Here is a 24,942-nt window from a genome sequence, read left to right on the forward strand (position 1 = left end):
TCACAGGAAAGTAGAATTGATGCTTTTATTTTTGTTTTCTGCTTTAAGAAACTCAAATTGAAAATTAAAACAAAATAAATATGAATATTTATGTAAAACTTTTTTTCCTAATGAAACATTATACACAATGTACAAGTGTTCGTCCTTTAATTGTCATTGAACTCCTTACTCTAAGAACAGCGCCAAACAAAACAGACATACCACCATGCAAACGTAAAGGAGGCCTCAAAGAGAGGATGGGGGGGGGGGGGGGCAGAGGAGAATGACTCCATGCACTGCCGGCGCTGATTGTTTGGACTTCAAATAAACCACAAGGTGAAATAAAAACTCCATAACATTCGCAAGTACATTGGATACTTAAAAAGTGGCGAGTTTTGCAAACGCTTTTGGCTCGAGTTCCCACACGGCGGGCAGGGGGCCTTTGGGGTGTCTGGTGCCCCCAACCCCACCCAGTGCGCCTCGGGGGTCTGAGCGCGGGTTGTGCTGTGTCAGTAGTCAGTGTCGGAGCCCTCTGCGTTGTCCACGTTGCGGGACAGCATGTAGTTGTCCATGTCGATAGAGCGGCAGTTGTTGATGGCGTAGCGCAGTCGCTCGGCCATAACGCTCTGAGTGGAGTAGGGAGGAAGGCGGAGCTGGAAGAAGCAGGTCTGGGAGGTGGGCAGGCTGTCAAAGGGCTGGGGGGGGGCAGAGAGAGCCAGTTTAGACCGTGCATCTTACACATAGATTTTGCATTTTATTCACATAGCAGATACTTTTATATCCAATGTGGGACCAACTGGGCCTTAAGGGCCTTGCTTAGGGGCCCAATGCTGACATCACTCTGCTGACTGCGGGGATCAAACTGGCAACCTTGCTACCAATAGGCACAGCCTTCTGACCCACTGAGCCACGCTGCCCCCCCCATCTTTTCTGAAAAGATTTAAGACATCACAGGTACTAACATGCCTCACGTGAAATAACCGAGACAATGAGAGCGGGTGGCCTGTAGGGGGCATCCACTCACCCGGTCGACCTTCATGATCTGAAACCTCTGCGAGATGTCAGCGGTGTTGGCGGGCAGACGGGAGCGGCCCGACACGAAGCGCATGAAGAGCACACGCTCCTCGTTGGAGAACTCCTCCAGGGTGTGCCAGAACCACTGCACCAGCTGGTGCTGCTCGTCCACCTCGCGGTAGCGCACCACCTTCTTCAGGACGTCCACGGAGATCTCGGGCATCCCGCACACCATCTGCTCCAGCTGCTTGGCCGTGAGCAGGGACAGCAGTGGCACGGGCACGATCCAGGACATGCCCTCGCGCACCGCGGCCACCTGGACGCACGCACACGCAGTCAGAACCTGAATCTAAATCCGCCACTTTTCATTAAGATAAGCTTTTGTTGGATCATAAATCCAAAAAACAATAGCCATTTTAAATGATGAATCACAGACAGGGGTAATAACCCTCCTTGAGAGATGTGTTAAATCACAGGAATGTTCCAGGTTAAGACTCCATACCACAAGCCACGGAACCGAACCCAGATCCATACCTGGCGGTCCAGTTCATGGAGCCGGTACTCGATAGCGCGGTCCACATACTCCTTCCTGTTGGAGAAGGTGAGAGGGATGCTGTTTCCTCCTGGAATTATGGGAACCATCTTCCCGTCTGCGCTCTGGCCCACGAAGGAGTCGAGAGGAATCATCTGCAAGGCGGAAACGCAGGTCAGCTGTGGAATACGCGGCCCCTCGTGACGGACGGCGTGGCGGCTAATCCATTCACAGAGAGGTGTGTCACGGACGCGCGAGAGCGCCTCCTGCTGCTTCCTGCTCATCGCGTCCATTATAAACGGTTAGTGGTATGAGCCACAGGACAACAGCGCTGCCATTTTAATGCACAGAAGATACGTTGGGGACCATAGCAGAGGACGACAGTGTTTTCAGAAATGAGAAACAAAATGAAGACTGTATCACAAGATAAGTCACCAGGCGGACAGACATTTGCACTAAAGTAAAAGATAATGAAATCCAGAAAACCACAGAGGAACAGACAGTTCTCTCCCTTAGAAGTAAAAATAAAAAAATCTGCCTTGTGCCATTTTCTTGCCCAGGCACCAAAGCCCCAGCTCGTCGGCCTGGGAACGCTTCCAAGATCTGCTGCATCCACACGGCTCGCATTACAGCCTCAATGGTGCATGATTGTGCAAGGGTGTTTATGCAACTGCCGGCCACTCTATTTTCCCATAAATGCACCTTGAAAGGCCGACCGCTATTGTGGAGGCAGAGAGAGCCAGGACACATGCCGACCGGGGCGGGGGGGGGGGGGGGGGGGGGGGGGGGGCGTGCCACTGAACCTCATTACCTCATGGAAATTTTCCTCAGTAATCCCGCTGTCTTCAATGTGAAGAATGCTGTTGAGGGTCTGGACGTAGAGAAGGTCAACCTCCTCCAGGTCCTCCAAAACCAGGGGGATACAGCAGAGCTGCTTCCACACCATGGGGGCCAAGTGCAGGTCTAAAGGCTTCTTGGTACGGATGGCCACCCCCATCAGGATGCCCAGGAACTTGAACTGCAGGAGATGCTCATCCAGGCAGGCTGAAGGGTTGAACAAGAACCTGGAAGAGAATGAGACGACCGTTTAGCTGATGAAGTACTTCCCAAGCTACACAGCTGTCAGACCGTGACGTTCATGTTTACTGAGAAGCACGGCAAGACGGGACATCAACAAGAGTGTCACCAATCATTTACAAGAAGATGCTCGACCAACTTGCCCCTGGTTTATTGCACTGCTCGTATAAAGGCTACACTCACGTTGACGACGTGCCACTTTAACCAAGAATGACTTTGGACAGAAGGTGCAGGGTACCAGATCATTTTTATTTGGTCAATCTGAAGTCATAACTCTCCCTGGACTTTGCCCCTGACGGGGTACACTGGGCCGAGAGAGCGCTCACCTGTCTCGGTTGTAGCCGACTTCAGCTGTGGCGTTTGGAGAGGGAATGAGAAGGTCAACGACACCAGTCTCCAGCTCCTTCATGTAAAGAAGCAGGAAAGAAACAAAGAGACTTTCTCAGATTTTCACGTAAGATGGAGCAAGATGAAGCAGTGTGGAAACAAAGAGCAGGGAGGAGGTCGCTTGCTTGATAGGACCAGAGTGCAGGGCAGCCTGCCAGCGCCTTTCACGCCATCCCAACGGCCCCGTCCTACCTGGCACATCTCCGTGATGGTGTCATCGAACACCCCGCCGGCGTCGTCGGCCCCCTCCCCCACCAGCTTCACCTTCCAGGCGCGGGAGGGCAGCCGCAGGTCCGAGGCGTTCAGCTTCACCACCTGCCGTGCGATCTGCACGAAGATGGGCTTGCACTTCCGGCCGCTGGAGGACGGGACAGGACGGGATGGGACGGGGGTCAGAAACGGCGTACGGCACCCGGAGGGGGCGCGGCAGGAGACGGGCCGGCCACTGACCGCGTGGAGATCCTTTTGACGGTGATCTGCGGTCCGTAGTTCTTGCCCTGCACCATCGTCTTGCCGATGGAGCGCACCATGGGCAATGTATAGACGCGAGGCGCTAGCAGAGGCCGCAGCTGCCCCTGGATGAGGCCCCACGTCCCCACGTTGTAATGTGACGTGCAGCTCTGGAGCAGAACACCACAGCTCAGACCTCTGCAGCTTATTCTAAAACTCAGGCAACTTACTTTTAAACCTGCTTGGTTATATTCCCCTCCCTGATACTTCAGACTTGGCTTAGAGCCTGGATCAATGACTCGGGAGGCAAAACCGGCCCCCGAACCCGCCCCGGCTCACCTGGTTGTTGGGGCTGAGGTTCAGCAGCCTCCAAGAGGAGTACATGAGGTCCGAGAAATGGTAGAGGAGGCGGAGCCTGGCACGGACCACCTCCATGCTGACCTCCTTGAGGGCACTGTATTGAGGAGGCACTGCCACTGGCAGACCCAGCTGCAGAGGCACAGAGGATCCTGGGAAAAGGCAGAGAGTCACTGCAGACCTCACTGGCATCTTAGAATCAAGTCGGGTAAGTAAATAATCAAAATCAGAAGTCTTCTATTCGGCAAGTACAAAAAGTACAAGGAACTTATTTTGGTGCAGGTGGTGGCGTGGAGAGCACAATTAAAGATGCAATCAAGATACAAGTACAAAAGGTTAGACACCCAGATGGCAGGGTGCAAACGGCTTTGGCGTAAGTGCAAAAACCTTATAAAGTCAATAGGAGTACAAATGATTAGATTCTTAAAAAAAGAACCGTGAATTACTCTAAAAATAAAACAATGATATGTATCAAGCTTACTTCACAGAGACTTCCTGTGGACCTGAGGCTTTGCTCAGAAATCCAGACCTTTGGCTGGACTACGCTCGAATTTTACTGCCATTGTAGTCCCTGCTTTTTGAGCTACTGCCATCTGCCTGAAAACGGCTATAGCGGCAAGTACTTAAAATGAGTCCCAGCTGGGGCACAATTCTTACGGGGGACGTCACGGGTGTGTGTGCGTGTGCGTGTGCGTGCACGACAGGGCCCTTTACCGGGAGCTCGAGGTGGGACGGGAGGGGCTGTCCAGGCCACGCTGTGGCAGCGACCGGCTGAGATCTGCTGGATGTTCTTGCCCTGGAGCGTGGTCACCAGCGTGGGCTCTCGCACGTGGTTGGTGTGGCCGAGGCCCAGCTATATAGTAAACAAAGCGATGAATCAGTCCGCCTGGCCGCCCCACACAGCAGCCGAATGCGCTGGGAGCTGCTGACTGGGCCGTACTACAGCCGGTCTTAAAATACGCCGTGAGTGGCTGAGATCTAATCGGAGTGCGCCTGCGGTCTGAGCCGCTGACCCCTGTCTGGAACAGTGGGGCCGGCGGACAGAGATTTCAAAAGGTTTCCAAAGCTCCCTTCAAAAGGTCCGTTGGAACGACAAACTAGAGCACGCTTACAGCGGTTAATGCAGAACAGACCTCATTTAGAAGCCGAGGCAGCTTCGCTCGAAAACCACTCATTGCCATTAGCTCCCCGTGAGTGATTCATGGGCAAAGCAGGGATAATGGTATCATCTGTTATGAGAGACCTGGCACGCCTGTTAAATGAGGACCTGAGGACCTTTTTGTCATCAGGTACCAAAATAACCCCTTCCTCTGCGATGAGAAGGTGGCTCATTAGGGCAATGAAGCCTTTTACATTAGATGCCATCTTCATCATGGAGTCCTTCAGAGAAGAGGTTCCAAAGGAACTCGAACCCCGCCCCTACCCCCCCGTGGGACCCCACCTGGCCCTCGGAGTTGCTGCCCCAGCTGTACACCTCCCCCGTGGAGGACAGCGCCAGTGTGTGCTCCGCCCCCACAGCGATGTCGGAGATGAAGACCCCCGAGAGTGCGGGGACCAGCTGTGGCCGGTTGTGGTTCCGCGCCCGGCCCTCGGGCAGCCCGATCAGGCGATCTGGAAGCAGCAGCAGCGTCAGCACACAGAGGCACCAAAGACGGCCCGAGCGGCGGCACTGGAGACGGCCCGTCGCCCTACCCTGTCCGAACGTGTAGACGTTGCCGTCCTTCGTCAGGGCGACGGAAAACTGGGTGCCACAGGAGACCTTTTTAATCCCGATACCACAAAGGACGTCCACTTTCTGTAATCCGCAAGCGGGAGAGAGAGAGAGAGAGCAGACAAGAACTGAACACAAGTCCATATTCATGTATTGTGACATTATCCAAGTGTCACATAAACCCACCTGGGGAGAGGATTTTGCAGTTGAGTTTCCGAGACCCAGTTTTCCATAGTCTCCGTCTCCGAAGGCCCACACCATCATGCCGTCAGCAGAAACGGCCAGAGTGTGATTCAGACCACAAGCCACCTGAGGAATGCAGTACAGACCTCAACAACAGGGTTACAGCAAACAGGAACAGGCTGATGCGGAGAAACAGCACATCTTAGCAGTTATAAATAATTCCTTCTGCGGCCATGGCGGGGGACGGGGGGGACGGGGGGAACGGGGGGCACGGTGGCAGGCGCTCGCTTCTACCTGTCCCACTTGGTAGCCCTCTAGGGCCGTGACCCTTTCCGGAAGCTTCTTGTTGGACGTGTTCCCCAGGCCCAGGCGGCCGTAGTCGCCGTTGCCGAAAGAGAAAAGCTTGCCGTCTGCCGTCACCACTGCCGAATGCTTGAAGCCACAGGACATCTGAAAAGTTTGAGGTACCTAAATACAGCAGCTATAGAGCAGCTTAAGTCACCAAAGACGGTTAAGACCTGGGGAAGGTTCTAGGCAGGTGCAGAAATATCAGGTCTGTAGTACATGTACAGCAGACTGTTCTGATAGGGGGGAGCACATGAAGAAAGACAACCAACCAAAGGAAAGGAGAGCGAAAGGAGGCGTGGCCGAGCCGCCTGACCTGCACCACCTCTTCGCCCTGCAATGCCTCGATCTGTCGCGGCCGGCGTTGGCGGTCGCTGTTGCCGTGGCCCAGCTTGCCGTAGTCGCCGTCGCCCCAGCTGAAGACCTCGCCGCTTTCCGTCAGGGCCATGGAGTGGCCGTCGGAGCCGCAGGACGTCACCAGCTGGGTCACCACAAAGCCTGAAGCCGCCACACAGCACAGGGGCACAGTCAACACCACGTCACGCCTATACTCCCCGTCCGCATCAGCCCCGGTAAAACACAGGCCTGCAGAGCAGGAACCCCAAACATCTGCGATGTTACCCACGTAGAGAAAGCGCTTTGAAACTGCTAGCAGTGAGCCGGCGGGCGGAAGCATCCTACCCTGCAGGGCCGAGATGACGGTGAGAACGTGCAGGTCGTCCGAGTTGCCCTGGCCCAGCCTACCGTAGCTGCCCTCCCCGCAGGCCAGCACGGTGCCGTTAGCCTGGATGACGAAGGTGCAGTTCTGGCCACACACCACCTGCGGCGGGAGACAGCCGGCCCAGAGCGCCGGGGGAGGGGGGGAGAGGGAGAGGGGGGGCGAGAGCGGCACGGATGAAGTGTCTGTCTAAGAATAGCAGCGGCCAGGCTGGCCACAGCCGCCGCCGCCATGAATAATGGAAGGAGTCTGGAGGAGCTCATTTCCCAAAAGTGATCATCATGCTAAAATATGGGGGGATGATGGCGGGATGGATGGAGCAGATGGAACCCATAATGAACGCGGCGCCTCCCGAGCGTCTGAGGCCTCCATGCCGGCGTTCACGCCTTTGTGAGGGACTCTGGAAGGTCGCGCTCGCGTGGGGCTCCCGCCGCCTCACCTGCTGGGCCTGCGAGAAGGAGGTGGCTGCCGACGGGAGCAGAATGTTCCTCCCGGCCTCGGCCAGCTGCCCGTGCCGTCCGGCCCCCCACAGGTACACGTCGCACTTCCCGCCCAGGTGCCAGTCCTGTCCCGAGAAACCCAATACGCAGCGTTAGGCCAGCCGTGCCAGGGGCCGTGCCTGGAGAACCCTCCGCACGGCACAGTGTTCTGTTATTATGAGTTCCCTACCTCTGGTCTGGAGGTGGCCCAGCACATGATCTGCTCGTCCATCCCAGAGATCCATTTACTGTTGTCCTGTGAAAATGTATCCACACACACACTCAGTGACACCATCAGTGACACCCCTCACCGTCAGCAGCGCCCCACCCCCTCACCAGCGCCCCGCCCCCTTCACCGTCAGCAGCGCCCCGCCCCCTTCACCAGCGCCCCGCCCCCTTCACCGTCAGCAGCGCCCCGCCCCCTCACCATCAGCAGCGCCATCTCCTCCCTCGGCACCGGCTCCAGGTCAGGGACGGTGAAGGAGTCCGGGAAGGAGCAGCCACGGGCCAGCGCCTCGGCCGCCTTGACGGTGGTGGAGAAGCAGTCGAGCCAGGCCCACTCGCTGGCGCTCCAGGCACCCTGCTCCAGCGGGCAGTGGGACAGGTGCGGGGGCACCGGAGGCCTGCACAGCAACTGGTCCAGGTGGAGGCCCACAGCCAGGGAGGCCAGGCACTGCATGTAGGGACTGTGCACCAGCTGCTCGCCGCACACCACCTGCGGCTGCCGGGGCGAGGAGCGTCAAGGGGGGGCATCATGGCCGCTGGTGTAGCCCCATGTCCCGCTCACCCATTTCCCAGTTTACCCAAACCATGGAGAGTTAAGCACACCCCCCTTTGAAACGTTCGAATGTAACTCTTAAATACAGAGACTGTGCAGCCCTGATACACTGGCAGGACACAGAGGAGCCGGAGGTACCTTCTCATAGGCATACTGCTCCTGCAGCATGACGGGCAGCCTTTCCAGAAACGCCCGCATGCAAGGAGCCATGTGGAGGCCCGCGACCCCCTGCCTCTTCAGGGCCGTCCTGCACGTGGCCAGAACGTGGTTGGAGGACAGGAAGTCGGACGTGCAGTTCACAACCAGGACATCCTGTGGGGAAACCGGGAGCCGATCAGCCGGGCAGCACCGACCCAAGGCGACTCGCATGCTGGGAGTAGAGGCGTTTACCTTGGACCTGTTGGAGCACACGGCCACACCCACATCCGGGATCCACACGATGTTCTGGATGGCTCCGGAACCCGCCACCACGGTTTGTAGCACCGAGCCGTCCTGGTGAACGCGGCAACGTCGTTACTCGTCCCCGTAAGAGAAATCCCCGGAAGGATCGAACCTGGGCTGTTATCTGGGCCAGACTTACCCGCAGAGACCAGATGTTCATGAGGCCGCCGGTGCCACCCGACACCAGCGCCAGACCGTCCGGGCTAAAGGCCACGGTCCGCACAGAGGTGATGTGGCCCCGGAGCTGAAAGACGCACGTCGCTCCGCCAGGCTTCCTGTAAGGGTGCTGTGGGGAAAACAAGGGTCTGAGCGATGCATGACTCCCCCTAGAGGCGGCTGCGGCTCTCCAGCAGGGGGCGTGGCCATGGCGCCCGTACCTTGGGCCTGCATTTCGGGTCCATTTCCCACCAGGCGTCGGACGGGCCGTGGCTGCACTCGGAGAAGCTGACGGCATCCTGAGGCAGGGCCCAGACGCACACTAGGCCATTCTGACAGCACCTGAAATGAAAGGAAACATTCTGCTGGATTTTCAGGTCACCCCCCCTATCGCTCCCGCTCACACGGCTCCCTCCGGGGCTGAGGACACCTACGTAGCCAGCATGTTGAGGGCCTTGGGGCTCCGGCCTGGCAGGGGACACCAAGCGATGGCGTTGACCACAGAAGGGTGAGTCAGGGCCTGCAGACAGCTCCAGGGCCCCTGGGGGCCGGCGGACACCCACACGTTGACGGTCTCCTCCCGGGCACAGGTGAGCAGCGCCTGCCCGCTGGGGGCCCACTTCATACACGTGATGGACTCCTGAAGCGAAGAGACTTGGTCAGAGTCGTGTGGACAGGCCGGCAGAAAACAGGCCCGGAAGGTTCTGCGCACCTTATGTGCGTCGATGACCACCACAGCTCCTTTCTCCAGCGGCTCTTTGGAGCCAATCAGAAGCTTTCCGTCTGCATAGCCGACGGCGAACGGCCTGTCCTCGCTGTACCAGGCAATGTGCATGATGGCCACTGCAATAGGGAGAGCGACAGGCCCGGTTATAGGCGGGTCCCCTGGGCCGGGTCGGTGGGCGGAGGCGGGGCAGACACTTGCCGTCCTTCCTGTAGCAGTGCTCCAGCTCCACCCTGCGCATGGTGGAGGCGTCAGCCACCTCGATCAGACCCAGCGAGCCGTCCATGCGGCCCACCAGCAGCACCTCCTGCGGATCCCCGGGCCACGAGGACGGCGGCTCCTTCTCGGGCCAGGTCATGGCGGACACCCAGTGCGGCTGCACGTCCAGCAGGCCTTTCCCTCCTGCGGAAACAGGGATCGGCACTTTGCTCTGGAGGACTTCGAGAAGAGCCCCCCCCGCTGCCCGCTACATGCTACACAGCGAGTGCGAATCAGGGCCCAAGAACAGCACAGATGGGCCTGATCGTTTACAGGGGACGCCAAGTTCTAACTTGTGGAAGGAATTGTGCTTTATCGAGAACTTCAACTGTAGACTTCAGCCAAATGGGCATTTGAAACGACAAGATTTAGATTTAACTTCAGTCCCTAATGACCTAATTAACAGACATGGAAAAGGGGCAATGGACAGCCAACAACCCAGGGGCTGGCAGAGCGCCCCCCCCAACCCCGCCTCCCTGAGTCTTTGGGCTTGTGAAGGGTTCATGATTGGCTCTAAGGAGTCTCATCTGAATGAGGACGGCCTACAGGACCCTGGCTTTATGTCAAGCACTCCCCCGCACGCATGTGTGCTGTAGAGAAAGCAGCGGCCTTTCCTGTCCTGTCAAACCAGGGCCGACAGCAATAGGCACGGGGCGGCATGTTGGCCGGCTGGAGCCGGGGATCCCGCAGCGTCTGCATCCATCCCACGTCTGGGGTCGAGCATCAGTCAAGCGGGGCATCATGACCGAACTCTGTGTAAGCACCGCCCACATGGGAATCTGCTGAATGCCAGCACCGGAGTGTGGGAGGGACTGGGGGGGTCATCTGTCTCATCAGCGCTAAGAGCACACTGACTGTGCAGTGAGCGGAGGCTGGGAGTGAGGAACAGAACCTGGGCCTCTGAATCTATAGCTAAGGTAAAGCGTGCGCCTCGAACTCCACGCGCCTCGAACTCCACGCGCCTCGAACTCCACGCGCCTCAAATGCCTTGCACTCTAAACGCCGGCTGCCTCAAATGCCCCACTCCTTAAATTCTGCATGCCTCAAACACCACACCCACAGCCTGAAATGCCCTATGCTATAAAAACGCCCAACTCTTTACCATTGACTTGCCAGATGTTCACCATCTTCTCCATAGCAGCAGCTAGGTATTTTCCGGTGACGCTCCAGGTGACAGGGGACAAGCTGGGGTCCCCCGGAGAGCCCAGGCAGCTGAGGCCTTCCTCTGAGGAGCCGTCCCTGAGCAGGGGCAGACATACACCGCACTGTGAGTGCCGACATTTCACATAAAGCTGTTGTGTAAAAAAAAAAAAACGCAGAAATGGGTACTGGGAAACGCATTTAAACTGGGGAAGAGGATCACTTTCATGTGGAAACATTTCACCATAAAATAAAAAAAAAAAATACTTATTTCCCAATAAAGACAGTACTGTGGGACACCAATAGGGGCCATGTGGAAACACAGTCATACATGGAGTGCTGCTACTCAGAAACATGACACAAGCGTGTTGATGTATGTAGCATGCAGAGAATTCATCAGCAGCCAGAACGGGAGCTTGTCAGGAACAGGAAGTAACATAAATATTTGGATTTGGGGGCTGACATAGCCTGTCTCTCCTCCAAAAAACCGTAAGAAGCATGTTGAACTCTAAGCCCACTGGGTGACTGTCTCCCCTTCTTCCTAGATGATGTGGACGGCTGCAGTCTTTGTGCCAGCAGATACTACACCGTATTACTGCCATTAAAGTGATTTGTTTCTGGCACTAAGACACTGAAACAGCAAGTCTGAAAAGAAGAAGAATTGTAAATCGCTCCTGCTTGTACAAGAGGGCAGCTCTGTGATTGATGACGCCAATTACACATTAAGATCCAAAGCCTTCTGCTGGAAACCACTTGTGGCAATTATGTCATCGTCGACTGCATAACACTTAACTCATAACACCGCACTCATTTACACACGGCGGAAGGACCTTCCGCAGGGGAAACCCTGCGACCGTAAGAGTCGCCCCGCAGGGCGTACGGCAGCGACCCGGGCAGGCAGAGGCAGATGCTCACACTTTGTTGAAGATGCAGGTCTGCTGCAGGGCATACTGGCTTTTGGTCACGTTCCAGACCCGGACCGTCCCGTCCGTGCCGCTGGTGGCCAGCAGAGCTTTTTTACTGCACCAACTGCAAGTGATAACCTGTAAATAAAAAACAAAGGACCCGACCCACGTGAGAATAAAAGGGGGGGCGGCGACAGCGTCTGTGATGCTACGTATCTCCTCGCTACGTTCCTGTTGGAAGCGAGCAGCTACTCAGCATGACGCAAACGTTCTCCTCGCTCTGAAGAAAAAGCTAATAACTAACTTCAGCCGAGACCAAGTGGGATCTGCCTGCAGACAATGTGTAAAAATGTGGGACATGACAGATGGACTGGGGGGGGCGCAGTCTGCAGCTGATGCCGTGGGAGAGCGACCCTCATTACTGCTGAATGCTAATCGAGTCTCTTCAGACAGATGGACGGAGCGAGCCCCCCCCCACCCCCCAAGCAATGGGCCGTGCCACATACGCCACCTTCCTGGCGAGACACCCGGCCGGACAGGCTTACAGGCAGGTGAAGGGGTGACGTACCCGGTTCTGGTGAGCCTCCAGCTTGATGAAAGAGCATTTGCGCAGGTCGCCTGCCATGTCGGCGAAGGTCTGCGGGCGGCTCTGGTTGTCGCGGTCGTGCGCGGCCAGAGCGCGCACCAGCTGCTGGGCCGCCCACTGCCGGTGCTGCGAGGACAGCCGCGACGACAGGCAGCAGGCCGCCAGCGCGTTGGCCAGCTCCAGTGGCCCTACAGCGCAAGGATTACAGCAACGGTGGGCATACAAAGGCGCAAGAGAACCTGCTCGAACAAAAAAGTGACATGGAGAGCCGGTGAGTGGAAGGTCAGATGGACAGACCACAAAGATGGAAAGACCACAAAGATGGAGAGACCACAGCAGCTTCCCCTCTGATCCTCCCAGTACAAGGGGCCACATGAAAGCTAAAGACCGCGCAGATTCACAGAGCTATGAGGCTACCAGTGTGCTTGGAACCAAGTGAATTATTTGATACTGTAAACAAGGTCTCACATCTCGTGTCAAACTACAGCTAAAGTAAATGGATGTTCACGTGCACCAAAGGGATGATATCCACGGGCCCGTCAGGCGATAGAGGGACTGACCTCTCTTCTCCACGTCGGCCTTGTCGTAGTTGGGCCGGAGCTGAGCTCCCTTGTCCGCCAGCAGGGCCACGAGAGCCTGCGTGACGACGAAGTTGGGCGAGGTCACCAGCTTGTTCTCCTCCGCCGCACCCCTGAGGAAACTAGGCAGGAACTTCCTCTGGAGGGGGTCATCCACCGTGGTGAGGTTCACGCCGGTGGCGGCAGAAATCAGGTTCTGTGGACACAACGAACTAGCGGTCAAGATCTACCAGAAAATCTAACTTTTATTTACGTCATGAATTATTTGCATAAACATTATCAAACCCACAAAAAGAATTTCACACAAACATATAAGTAGATTTATCAAGAAACTTTACAATATACATGGTAACACTTAAAGGGGCACAAATAATATAGTATTCTGCTATTACTTATGTATTAATTAACCGAAAACAAATTCTTAGTTACATACTGATCTCATGTTCATTCATCATTAATGAATCGTGACATGTCATCTCAAACAGTTACTACATGTTACTATATCTGTTCATTCTGTAAACCTTTGTGAACTACTGAAGAAAAAAAACAATGAATAAGTTAAAATACCGAACTCATGTTTGTTCATCATTAATGAATCATGATGCCCCTTTTAAGTAGCTACTGTAATTGTTCATGATTGGTAGTTCATTAGTAACTGAGTTACTACCAAGTATTCATGCCACTTGAAGTGAAGTGTTACCATATGCAGAAATATTATGATCTACATTTGTAAATTACAAACAAATTAGATCAGTAGCGGACAGACACTGATACAATCCAGCGCAGACGGACACAGGGTAACTACCTGTGTGCACAGCTGCACTAGAAGCTTGGCTGCGTTGGGGCTGTTGGACGCCAGGCAGCCCACGGCTGTGCTCAGGTAGGCCAAGCAGGAGATGGGCTTGCTGGCCTTAGCGGTCCCCCGGGGGCGCTCTGTGGCCCCAGGGCCGGTGGTGGGGCCCGTGGAGAGGCCCGCACGGCCCGCGGCAGCCAGGCACATAAGCCGCACCAGCGTCCTGATGTCCGTCAGGCCCAGGGACTCTAGACCGGCTGCCAGGCTGCAGCTGGACCCGCTGACCAGTAGAGGGCAGCATGTCAGCACAGTTAGGAATCTGAGCTAAACTAAAAGCACATAAAGTATCCCATTTCTAATATAAAATATTAGAAAAACATTAGGCTATTTTAAATAACTGTCCATTATGCTTACAATGAAATAAAACATTTCAGATGAAACATGTTCCATCGCAGCTTTCTTGAACTGCACTACGCCGGACCGCAATGGACCGGAGCCACCTTCGGAGCCCAGCCCGCCTCACCTGACCGACAGCAGAGACAGTGCCCTCATCACCATGGTCCTGGCCAGCAGCACCTGGGCAGCGGCCGTCACTCTCCTCAGCGCCATGATCCGGTCGTGTGGGCTCAGCAGCGCCGCCGCCTGCTCGCCCAGAGTAACGCGGCCCGAGGAGCTCTTCTCCACGGAGCCCTGGCAGCCTGTGGAGGATCGACAGTGCCGTCGATGGTCAGAATCCACAGGAACATGAACACGGCAATCCTTCCAGAAAGACTACCATGCTTAGTGCATCAAACAACCACGGTATGTAGCTGCAAGGGAACCAAGGGGGGGGGATTAATAGGCCCTGGGGGTGTCTGACGTGTTTCATCACCTATCTGCAGCAGCGTCTCCTCCATGCTGTTGGTGGCGGTGACCATGGCAACCGAGGCCCCGAGCGGGTCACTGTCGGGGAACTGCACGGCTTCAGGTACCATCCGACGCTCGCTGAGGCCCAGCGGACCAGCCAGCAGCTCAAACTCCTCCTCTCCCGTCAACTTGTCGTCCTCGTCAACGTCCAGCATGTCCCAGTCCTCTGTGGTGAGAGATTCAGCACATGGCCCGTCGGCTCCCACGACCCCAGACCCCAGGGCCGAGAACGACCCGCTCTGGGGGGCAGCCGTGGCAGCCACGGCGTACTCACCCTCATATACACTGTCCTGCTTCCCCAGCAGGTCTGGTGCCTGTCCTTTGTACCTGTAATGTCACCAAAAAAAAAACAACTCTGAATACCTACGGCAAGTGCAATATATTCTGCTAAAAGCAGTGAAGCATTATGTCATCCACTGAGGTACCCATTCATCCATCACTTATTGAGTGCGATGGGGGTCACGGTGAGGCCATGGTGCCAGCAAGCACAGGGCACAAATGCCCCGAGGATACCCGCGCTGACAGAGGAGAGCACGTACACGATACCCGCGCTGACAGAGGAGAGCACGTACACGATACCCGCGCTGACAGAGGAGAGCACGTACACGATACCCGCGCTGACAGAGGAGAGCACGTACACGATACCCGCGCTGACAGAGGAGAGCACGTACACGATACCCGCGCTGACAGAGGAGAGCACGTACACTCTGCACACACAGAGCGGGTTTGGGAACCTGAAGGTGTGGGACCACCAACCTACCCAAAGCGAGTCCATCCAAAGTCAATAAAAACAGGGTGAGCCTGAGATCAGACTCCAGGCTCCGCCCCTAAGGCAGGCAGATGCTGACCTTTCCAGCGCAGGCACTTTGGCCTTGGTCTTGACAGAGAGGTACTTCTCCCTGCAGCCACCGCACAGTAGGTAGTAGGGGTTCCCGCTGCCACACTCGCCGCCGAACCAGCCGTCCACGTAGGAGCCGTTGCTGCGGTAACCCTGCCGGTTGGCGCTGCGGCCGCAGCCGGGGTGGTTCTTCTTCATGTGCTGGTTGAAATTAGCCACGCTGGCCTCGCACAGCTCGCAAACCACGACCTCCTCCCGCTCCTCTGCCTCACAGACATGCTGAAAAAACATAACATAAAAAAAAAAAGCATAGGGTGCCAGTGCTGTGTTAGCGCAGTGCGACCAGCAGGGGGCAGCCCATCAGGCGCACACCATACGCTTCTGCAGAGCGCAAGCAGCACACATTGAAGTGGTGACCCTCAGCAAAGCCAGCCGATGCTGCCGAGGCTTTTCACGTATCTGGCTTCAGCGCTCTAGCTTCTCAAAGTGCTGTTCCAGCTATTTACTCTTTTACTGAAAGCGACATGGCAGACAGAGAAACGACACCAGCGCCTGGTTCCTAGATGGAGGGCTGAGATGGATGAAAACGAATAAGGGAAGCAAAAGCAGCCCTCGCTGCAGGCACACACACCCATGTTGGCCAGTCCAATACCTCCGGGATCCACATTCCCAGAATGTCCGTGTCATTGGCCAGGTCCTGGCCAAACATGGCTTCCATAGTCTCGTCATCCAGGTCAATCTCAAGCTCCTCATCGAGGTTGAAGTCGTAGAGGGCGCCGGGATCTTGTTGCAGGCTCGAACCGTCACGTCGACCCTGGCCGCGATGCGCCTGGACAGAGCGGTACAGTCCTGCTGCGGGGGGGGGGGGGGACAAAGGATCAGCTTATTATTAACATAACCTTAAACAGCGCCACCTGTAGGCCAATATGTTTATTTCAATCTGAGAGTCTTAAATGCCACACAGGTAAATGGATGAGAGTGGTGGGGGATGAGGTCTCACCAGCCCGGGCCAGCAGGGTTCGAGCTGCCAAGTCAAAGCGATGCTTCCTGCTGGCACTGCAGCGCCCCCTGGGGGTGGGACCGCTGGAGGCAGAGGCGCTCTCCTGGTCCAGGCCATCTGGGCTGGGGGGGGGTGGGAGGGTAGTGAATCAGTACATTTTACTGTAATCATCACCAAGGCAGCAGACCTGCATCATGTGCCTCCAAGGCAAACACCAGAGTGTAAGTGTCAGCCACGGTTTTGAAGTGGTACCTCTCGCTGAATCCCTCCTCCATCTCAGCAGCGTCTGCATTGGGGATGTCGCCGGGCGAGGTGGGGTAGTTCCTGTCTAAGGATTTGCCCCCTCCCCCCGAGGCCATGGCTCCGTGACAAGAGTCCATCCCTCCCGCTGCATGGCGCTCCTCTTCGTCCTCCGTGCCCGGGTGCTCGATCATCCACATGGCCAGAACCGTGATGTTCTGCTCGTCAGCTTCCCCTTGGGCTCCTGCGAGCAGAGCCATCATCAGACGCCCTTCCAGACGCAACGCCTATCAGTGCACGATACGGCTAACCACAGAAACTGGTGGAAACCCCGCTGCCTTCAAATGAAACCATATTAACGCTCACAGACATCCCAAATGTGTAAGGTAACAATACACAGCTTTAGAACGCAGTTTACTTGCTACATTATGGTGAAGGAAAATTATGAGTATATAGGCACAAAGAAATGCTTCTTACCCGTGGCCTCCAGGGCCTTAGTGATCTGACGCAGGGAAAAGCCCATCTCCAGTAGGGGTACCGCGATGGCGGGGGGCGGGGGTGAGGTAGACAGCCTGCTGCTGGGGTCTGACAGGGCTGTCGAAGAGACGGTCATTAGAACACAGCACCCTGCACCGGGCACATGTGACCCCAGGACAAAATCTGGGATTCAGAGTAATTACATTACACTGCACGGCTGTTTGGACAAGTCTTGACATAAAAAAATACCAAGAAATACCAATAAAAGTCCTTTGATGAGAGTTTGCTGTGGTGTTCACTGTAGGACTGCGTGGGACCAGTTCAGAGGTGACATGGGAGTCAGCTTCCATGCCGGAGAATGGGTGCCCTGGGGAGGGAGGCGTACCTGTGCGGTTTGTCGGCCTGGTCAGTTGGGAGTCGGGGGAGGTCAGGCTCTGCCGCCTGCCCACCTCGTCAGAAGGGGAGGTGGGGAGCGAGGACACTGGGGGGGTCTGTGCCCGACGTGTCGGCAGCAAGGTCGTGGTCGGGTAGCTGGAGAACATTTGCCTGTTCAAAAATCAACAGACATAAGCTTTAAGAAACAAACACTGGGAAAAACTACTTAAATAGCAAAGTTTAAATCAATATGGTTTTATATAAAAATCTCAGTGGGACAGTGTGGGTGCGGTCAGACCTGAGCAGACTGAGAGGCATGACGCCGGGAGACTCAGAAGCCGGTACGGTCTCCGTGTCGGTCACAGGCGTGGTGGCCGTGGTGGTGTCCTCCAGGGAGCTGCTCATGAAGGACGTGGTGCTGGAGGCAGAGGGGCTGGTGGTCACCGGCGTCTGCGCCTGCTGGCCGCCCTCGGCCTCTTCTGCTTCCGCGTCCACCTCTGGCACAGACCACAAGAGACACGCAGACAGTCAGGGGACCCGAAACCCAGATAGAGCGAGTCCAGCCTGATTGCTCGAGGCATCGGCGAGTTAGTCCGTGTAGTACGGAGGTAAACGCGGCTCTCCTACTCCGCACAGGATGCAAAGTGCGAAGTGTAACATGCCTGGCGTGTGCAAGCAACTTGGGCAGCCAGAGACCAGATGAAAACAGGCAATTTATCAGGAAAGGAAACATTAAGTCAGGCCCCTTACTTTTATAACCTGCTGCAGAAAATGTAGATTGTGTTCCACCTACTCACCAGGTTTCACCTTTCCCCCAAACTGATCCTCCAGAAGACCGCTGACCACCAGCTTGTAGATCATGGCCTGTGCCCTCTCCAGGTCGGCCAGCCCCAGTGCACGCTTGATGGGCGAGCGCATAACCGCCCGCTTGACCATGTGGCGCATGAGGAATTGCAGGGCGGCCCGCATCTCCACCTCGTCCTGTGAGACGGGCGAAGTGGCGCAGTCCGAGTTGTGGCTGCTCTCCGTCAAGGCCTTGGGGATGAGCAGCAGTTCGGCGTACTTGCTGCAGCTGAGCAGGGCGCTCAGCGTCTTCATGGCGCCCAGGTAGAGGTAGGAGAGCTGCACGGCATGCATTTCCGACTGCGCCACGTCATGGCCCCGCCCACTGTGCTCATGGGGCCTCTTGCGGCCATCCGCGGCGCCGTGCTGGCTGTCCGCTTCAGCGTGAGCCTTGACCTCGTCTAGACTGTGAGACACGCGCAGGTCACTGCCGCCCTCCCTCTCCTCAGCCTGGGGCTCCGCCTTCTCCTCAGACTCGTGCCGGTGCTTGCGGTCATGCCGGCGGGCGCTCAGCCTCCCCGCGTCCTCGTGCACGCTGGCTAGGCAGGTGAGGTCCAGCAGCAGCGAGGCCGTCAGTCCCCGGAAGCGCGACACGTCGAAGGACAGCGGCTCGCAGGGCTCCAGGTTGTACAGCGGAGTGTCACTAGGTGACCAAAAAGTTGGGAAGCTTTAATGAAGACCAGAGTGACAGAGGAAAGAAGAGTGAGGGACAGAGAGGAGAAGAGATACAGGAGAGCAAGCAAAACGAAGGCGGAACTTAAAATGCAGGTGCATGATGGGAGAAGAACAGAATGACGGGAATAGAGGGGTATAAATAAGGGCAAAGTAAAGGAATTACAGGTTATGTGGCATGCCTTGTTATACAGACACTGGTAAGAGTTAAACACAGAATAAAGTAATAGAAGTTAGTTTTACTTAAGCAGAATTGTTTAAAGGGCAGATAGATTGGTCCAGGAGAGGAGGAGGTGGATCCAAGCAACTAGAGGAGGTAAGACCAAGACATCTGATTGGTTGGCCCCACCTCTTCTGCTTGCTTGGACCCACCTCCTCTACAATCTGATTGGTTATCTCTCTGAACCAATCATTTTTGTTCTGCCCTCAGAACATTTTTTGTGCAAGTAAAACTCTCACTAAAAAACAGCTACAACCCAGAAAACAGGTCAACACAAAGTAAAATTTAGACCTCAGCTTTCTAAGAGTTTAAGAAAAAAGGCTGGTGCTACGAGATACTCTACTTCAGAAATGTGGGCGGTAGGTAATGCATTCCCCCAAATTTGCTAAGAGGCATAGGCAAGCATCTGAGTGAGCATTTATGTTAATAAAGGGCAGTAGGGGTCAGTAGACACACAGGGTTAAGGCGGCAGTGGCGGCCTGAGTGCTCAGTCACCGGCAGTACCTGATGGTGATCTCGGCCTCATCCCACTGCACCTTAGCGGACGTGCTGCCCTCCTTGACCACGCCCAGCAGGGTAGCATGCCGGCCGGTCTGCCTGTGCACACAGCGGCCACCCACACGAAGGCCGGCGTCCACGCCGCCGATGACGGCCAGTACGGGCCACACGTCCATGCACAGCGCCTTCAGCTGCGCCTCCGAGAGCTCGCCCGGGCCGTGCCTTCCGTGCCGGCCCCGCTCCTCCTCCCGGGGTTCGTCGCGGACGTCGTGCTCCTCGCGGCTCTGAACAGAGCGACTCTTGCGCAGCCTCTGGCCCCACCCGCCTGCTCCGCCCCCCTCACGAAAGCAGACCTTGATCTTATGCAGGCGCTCCATCATATTGTGGTTGATGTGGAGGGTCCAGCGATCGGTGCGGTGCAGGATTCGGATTAACTGCGTGGTGGCCTCCGCCAGGACTGTGGCCATGGGGCTGCAGATGGGGTCCCCTGGAAGCAGGTCCCGGGGGGTACCCCTCATCTGCATGTCACAGATCTTCACCTGAGGAGGACACAGAGCCTCAGTTATCTAATTCAGTACTTTACAGCAGTGTTTCCCAGCCCTCAGGAACACAGAGACAGTCCACATTTTTGCTCCCTCCCAGCTCCCAGGTTAAAATGTGGACTACCTGGTAGAGGGCTCAGAAGCAGCAAAAACATGGACTGACTCTGGATCCCCGAGGACTGGATTGAGAAACGCTGCTTTACAGTTTGCACAGAATTGACGATATCTTTCTAAATGAGGAGCACTGTGGCTCCTCCCTTTACCTTCTCTCCGGGGTTACTGCTATAGAACATCACACATGGATACAGTTCAGTGGCATCCACATCTTCAAAGGCCAGTTTGGGCTCCTGTGGTTACCAATGAGAAAAAAATCATAACTGCCAGAACCAACTAAAAGCATGTCCACAAAGACCCGAATCTCCGCTGACCGGGCCTTCGAAGATGCATGACATTCTACACAAAAATGCAATTTAACGTCTCCCTCGGGTATTTCAACATCCAACGGCACTGAAGTCACGGGACGAAAGGTTTGGACAAAATCACATATAATCGCGTTTATCAATATATTTTTCATCAAAACAAGCGGCAAGACTAAAATCAACCAAAATAACGTCAGCCGAAAAATCCACTCAGGGAAATCCTCAACAGCTTTTGTTTGCAATAGTCTTTCATTTGAGAAACTGAACAGTTAAGGACGGACCACGCTCCCCCATAGCCTGGCGACACCCGAGCCTCCCTCACCTCTCCATTCTTGCCAAAGGAGATGGTCCGTGCCTCCATGTCCAGCACGCACGTGATGTAGTCTCCCTGAGTGAAGCTGGGCAGGGTGAGCGTCTGCTCACCGTTGTGGTACAGGTTCCCACTGTAGGCCCGATACAGCCACATGTCCGACGTGGTGCGGTGGTTGAAATCGTGCACCGGCCAGCGGGAAACACCCACACAGGTTCCCTCATTACCACGGTTCTCCTTAACGATGTAGAACTGCCAAGACAAATCACAATCATGACTACCACCTTGAAGTGTACTACATGGGATTCACTTTCAAGTGTGCGCTACGCTGCAGGTATACTGCTCTAGTGTGCGCTACGCTGCAGGATAACTGCTCTAGTTTGCCCTACGCTGCAGGATAACTGCTCTAGTGTGCCCTACGCTGCAGGATAACTGCTCTAGTGTGCCCTACGCTGCAGGATAACTGCTCTAGTGTGCCCTACGCTGCAGGATAACTGCTCTAGTGTGCCCTACGCTGCAGGATAACTGCTCTAGTGTGCCCTACGCTGCAGGTACACTGCTCTAGTGTGCCCTACGCTGCAGGTATACTGCTCTAGTGTGCGCTACGCTGCAGGAATACTGCTCTAGTGTGCCCTACGCTGCAGGAATACTGCTCTAGTGTGCCCTACGCTGCAGGATAACTGCTCTAGTGTGCCCCACGCTGCAGGAATACTGCTCTAGTGTGCCCTACGCTGCAGGTATACTGCTCTAGTGTGCCCTACGCTGCAGGTATACTGCTCTAGTGTGCGCTACTCTGCAGGTATACTGCTCTAGTGTGCGCTACGCTGCAGGAATACTGCTCTAGTGTGCCCTACGCTGCAGGTATACTGCTCTAGTGTGCGCTATGCTGCAGGTATACTGCTCTAGTGTGCCCTACGCTGCAGGATAACTGCTCTAGTGTGCCCCACGCTGCAGGAATACTGCTCTAGTGTGCCCTACGCTGCAGGATAACTGCTCTAGTGTGCGCTACGCTGCAGGTATACTGCTCTAGTGTGCGCTACGCTGCAGGTATACTGCTTTAGTGTGCGCTACGCTGCAGGATAACTGCTCTAGTGTGCCCTACGCTGCAGGTATACTGCTCTAGTGTGCGCTACGCTGCAGGTATACTGCTCTAGTGTGCACTACACTACATGTATTCTGCTTTAATGTGCACTACACTACATGTATTCTGCTTTAATGTACAGTATATCGCATATCTAATGCCTCAGTGTGCGCCACACTGCATATCTAATGCTTCAGTGTGCGCCACACTGCATATCTAATGCTTCAGTGTGTGCCACACTGCATATCTAATGCTTCAGTGTGCGCCACACTGCATATCTAATGCTTCAGTGTGTGCCACACTGCATATCTAATGCTTCAGTGTGCGCTACACTGCATATCTAATGCTTCAGTGTGCCCCACGCTGCATATATAATGCTTTAGTGTGCCCTACACCACAATGCATGAATATCATACTTGCATAAATATCCCTTTCAGACCAATCCCTTTAAAATCAGTTACCAGTAGACAAACAGTGTTAGTCTTGCTGGTATTTACCCCATAAGCTTTGTCAGAAAGCACTGCTGCCCCTTTAAATGTATCTTAGGTAGGAGCCTCTGAGATCACCCAGGGCTGTAATCTGAAGCCTTGGAGTCTACTAATGTCATTTCATTATTTTTAGTTATATTAAGAACTAAATGCTTCAGGATAAGGCTTTTATGCAGCCTGAAAATGCCAGCAATTGTGCAGTCAGAATATAGCTCCGTCCAACAGAACACAATTGTAATTATGTAGGAATGCAGCATGTGTGGGCCTGTGCCAGCCAGAGTGTCATACTTTCCACTGATAGCATCCCGAGGAAATCCCCGTAGAGGCCAGGCCATAGCCCTTGCCGCCGCTGCCGTGGGTCAGGCCCTGGCCATTTTCTACCACGCAGCACTGCGCCTTCTCGGGGTCAAAAGACACCTCCTGAATGGGGAGGTTCTCGTCCTCCTCCTCTGCCTCCCCCTGCACAGAAAAGCCATAGCACATAAAATGCTTTAAAGACACGCAATCGCACTGGGATACGGGAATGCGTCCGGTGCGCGGGTGTGTAAAAGCCGCTGGTACCTGAAGTTTTAACTCCTGCTCTCTCTCTCTGATGCAGATGGCGTGCTTAGCTTGGGCGATAGGAGCCTCCCACATGCAGTCAGACAGGAGGGAAAACAGGCGCTCGACCACCTGAAGGGCCAAGGCAGCCAAGCGATCAGCACATCCAGACCAGCAACTAAACACCATTTACGCAAAGCGGGTGTTTCAGCAAAGCCCACCTGCATCATCTGGTCATCCTCGACACTTGACTCGCAGGCCGGGAGGACAGCCTCCAGGACGTGAAGCGCAAGGAGCCGCGTTCTCAGATTGCCCACCAGGGGGACCCCTAAGAAAACAATGATGCCACGATTAGCCTTTCAATCCACAGATTGCTTCACACGTTATCAGCATGCTTTTCTCTCTCTCATACTGACAACCGGCGTGGTGTCTAACCTGAACTGCATTTCTGCGCCGCAATATTGAGAAGCACCTCTGTCCACTTTGGGGAGGCCATTTTGGACTGGATGGCTTTGGAGGACACCACCCGCCGAAGAAAAACCAAAAAATCTCCCAGCTGCAACTCCGCTGTGTGCTGTTTACGAAGGAGAGCTGTAACAGAGAGACAGACCCGGCCGACTCATCAACACCTCCAACGACATTTGGATTTTACACGCATTTAGACAGACACACGATGAGTTGACCGAAGCCTCGATGCCAGTCAGAGCACACGACACTGGAAGGAAGTACGATCTCAATACCAGAAATGCTGGAAGCATCGGCCAAGAAGCGACTACCTCGGAAATCTTTCTTTTCTGGGTCGGAGCTCTCCTCGGATTTCTTCTCCTCATGGTCCCTGTCTCCAGGCAGCAAGCTCACGCCCGCTCGAGAGAGCAGGTTCTTCAGCTGACTGCACAGCAGGTCCAGGAGGGACTGCACCACCTTGGGGCTCAGCTTATCAGCATACGTCCTACACGGCGCACAGCGCGAGAGACGGCGGTTACACAGAGCGCACTGGGCACAGACCTGAGGGCCCGCGGCCAATCCGTCGGGAGGCTCACCCAGTGCTGATGGCCAGGATCTGCAGCAGCCGGGTGCTGGCCACCTTGAGGGCCGTGCTGAGCTGGGACACCCCAGGCTTCTGCAGCAGCTGCAGCGGCTGGCCCAGCATGGTCTCTGTGCCACAGAGCTGAGACAGCACATTCAGCAGCCCGCTGGAAATGGCCAGGGACACGTCCACCGGCTGGTAGCGCACGCTCAGCGCGAACACAGTCACCAGCAGGAGGCGCTGCTGTGCTTCTGAAAAGCCAAAATGGCCACATCGATACAGTATACCCATGACGGCAGTGCTAAAACAGGATACAAGTATACGGCAACTTTGATCATTCCTCAAGGCAAGCTTTACCTATGTGGTGCTTGTTGGCCTGCAGGGCTCTCTCCAGGGTCAGGGAGAGCTGCTGGTAGATCTTGTGCACTGCTGTTTGAATGTCCACCTGGATGCTCTTCTTTGCAGCTCTAATGCCATCCTGGACCAAAACAGCATGCACTGTCAATACTACGCCAATATTACGTGGTGGCAGGTTAGGGTTCCGCCAATCCACTAACTGCTAATTAGCGAAGCTAACCTTTTCGTTAGCAGATTAGCATTTCCATCAACTATGAAAACCGCTAGCAGACCAATTAGCTTCCACTAAATACAGTTCAGCTAACTGTAAATCCCCTAACATTCTTTTGCAGGTAAAGCGCATAAAGTTTAACGGTCAAAAACATTTGCAAAATCATACATATTTTTCCTGTATGTTGTGAGCGTACTGGCAACAGTCTATCTGGCACACTATTGGCTGAATACATGCAAACACAATACATAATTAGTTGATTAGTTGTTGGATTTAATGTAGTCTGGGTTAAATGTAAGTGAACGAA

General features: G+C 55.1%; 1 protein-coding gene across 9 annotated transcripts in view; it reads right to left on the minus strand.

Moving 5' to 3' along the window:
- Window positions 1-11: 11 nt before the first annotated feature.
- The window catches only part of herc1 (HECT and RLD domain containing E3 ubiquitin protein ligase family member 1), a 42,549-nt gene continuing 17,618 nt past the window's right edge, over window positions 12-24,942 (minus strand). For 6 of the 9 annotated variants that reach the window (XM_023818849.2, XM_023818868.2, XM_023818858.2 and 3 more), the window contains exons 28-78: window positions 24,425-24,545; window positions 24,081-24,318; window positions 23,817-23,989; window positions 23,476-23,631; window positions 23,262-23,368; window positions 23,062-23,172; window positions 22,789-22,959; window positions 20,944-21,183; window positions 20,466-20,549; window positions 19,667-20,199; window positions 18,225-18,937; window positions 17,726-17,924; window positions 17,438-17,598; window positions 17,053-17,169; window positions 16,588-16,819; window positions 16,336-16,457; window positions 15,967-16,187; window positions 15,346-15,614; window positions 14,772-14,824; window positions 14,463-14,663; window positions 14,115-14,289; window positions 13,604-13,871; window positions 12,781-12,994; window positions 12,203-12,408; window positions 11,645-11,772; window positions 10,692-10,828; window positions 9,533-9,733; window positions 9,320-9,450; window positions 9,042-9,247; window positions 8,829-8,949; window positions 8,591-8,737; window positions 8,401-8,502; window positions 8,149-8,322; window positions 7,660-7,953; window positions 7,423-7,488; window positions 7,193-7,318; window positions 6,717-6,855; window positions 6,352-6,533; window positions 5,985-6,140; window positions 5,694-5,816; window positions 5,489-5,591; window positions 5,238-5,407; window positions 4,511-4,649; window positions 3,779-3,948; window positions 3,440-3,609; window positions 3,182-3,347; window positions 2,929-3,005; window positions 2,337-2,589; window positions 1,528-1,680; window positions 1,004-1,309; window positions 12-674 (exon numbers count right to left, since the gene is read on the minus strand). In XM_023818849.2, coding sequence (XP_023674617.2) covers window positions 489-674; window positions 1,004-1,309; window positions 1,528-1,680; window positions 2,337-2,589; window positions 2,929-3,005; window positions 3,182-3,347; window positions 3,440-3,609; window positions 3,779-3,948; window positions 4,511-4,649; window positions 5,238-5,407; window positions 5,489-5,591; window positions 5,694-5,816; window positions 5,985-6,140; window positions 6,352-6,533; window positions 6,717-6,855; window positions 7,193-7,318; window positions 7,423-7,488; window positions 7,660-7,953; window positions 8,149-8,322; window positions 8,401-8,502; window positions 8,591-8,737; window positions 8,829-8,949; window positions 9,042-9,247; window positions 9,320-9,450; window positions 9,533-9,733; window positions 10,692-10,828; window positions 11,645-11,772; window positions 12,203-12,408; window positions 12,781-12,994; window positions 13,604-13,871; window positions 14,115-14,289; window positions 14,463-14,663; window positions 14,772-14,824; window positions 15,346-15,614; window positions 15,967-16,187; window positions 16,336-16,457; window positions 16,588-16,819; window positions 17,053-17,169; window positions 17,438-17,598; window positions 17,726-17,924; window positions 18,225-18,937; window positions 19,667-20,199; window positions 20,466-20,549; window positions 20,944-21,183; window positions 22,789-22,959; window positions 23,062-23,172; window positions 23,262-23,368; window positions 23,476-23,631; window positions 23,817-23,989; window positions 24,081-24,318; window positions 24,425-24,545 — 9,411 coding nt within the window. In that variant the 3' untranslated portion in view covers window positions 12-488. The remainder of the gene's footprint in view (window positions 675-1,003; window positions 1,310-1,527; window positions 1,681-2,336; window positions 2,590-2,928; window positions 3,006-3,181; window positions 3,348-3,439; window positions 3,610-3,778; window positions 3,949-4,510; window positions 4,650-5,237; window positions 5,408-5,488; window positions 5,592-5,693; window positions 5,817-5,984; window positions 6,141-6,351; window positions 6,534-6,716; window positions 6,856-7,192; window positions 7,319-7,422; window positions 7,489-7,659; window positions 7,954-8,148; window positions 8,323-8,400; window positions 8,503-8,590; window positions 8,738-8,828; window positions 8,950-9,041; window positions 9,248-9,319; window positions 9,451-9,532; window positions 9,734-10,691; window positions 10,829-11,644; window positions 11,773-12,202; window positions 12,409-12,780; window positions 12,995-13,603; window positions 13,872-14,114; window positions 14,290-14,462; window positions 14,664-14,771; window positions 14,825-15,345; window positions 15,615-15,966; window positions 16,188-16,335; window positions 16,458-16,587; window positions 16,820-17,052; window positions 17,170-17,437; window positions 17,599-17,725; window positions 17,925-18,224; window positions 18,938-19,666; window positions 20,200-20,465; window positions 20,550-20,943; window positions 21,184-22,788; window positions 22,960-23,061; window positions 23,173-23,261; window positions 23,369-23,475; window positions 23,632-23,816; window positions 23,990-24,080; window positions 24,319-24,424; window positions 24,546-24,942) is intronic. The other 3 variants (XM_023818879.2, XM_023818907.2, XM_023818888.2) reach the window with 3 other exon arrangements.

This window comes from Paramormyrops kingsleyae, chromosome 11, assembly GCF_048594095.1.
Source record: "Paramormyrops kingsleyae isolate MSU_618 chromosome 11, PKINGS_0.4, whole genome shotgun sequence".
Lineage (NCBI taxonomy): Eukaryota > Metazoa > Chordata > Actinopteri > Osteoglossiformes > Mormyridae > Paramormyrops > Paramormyrops kingsleyae.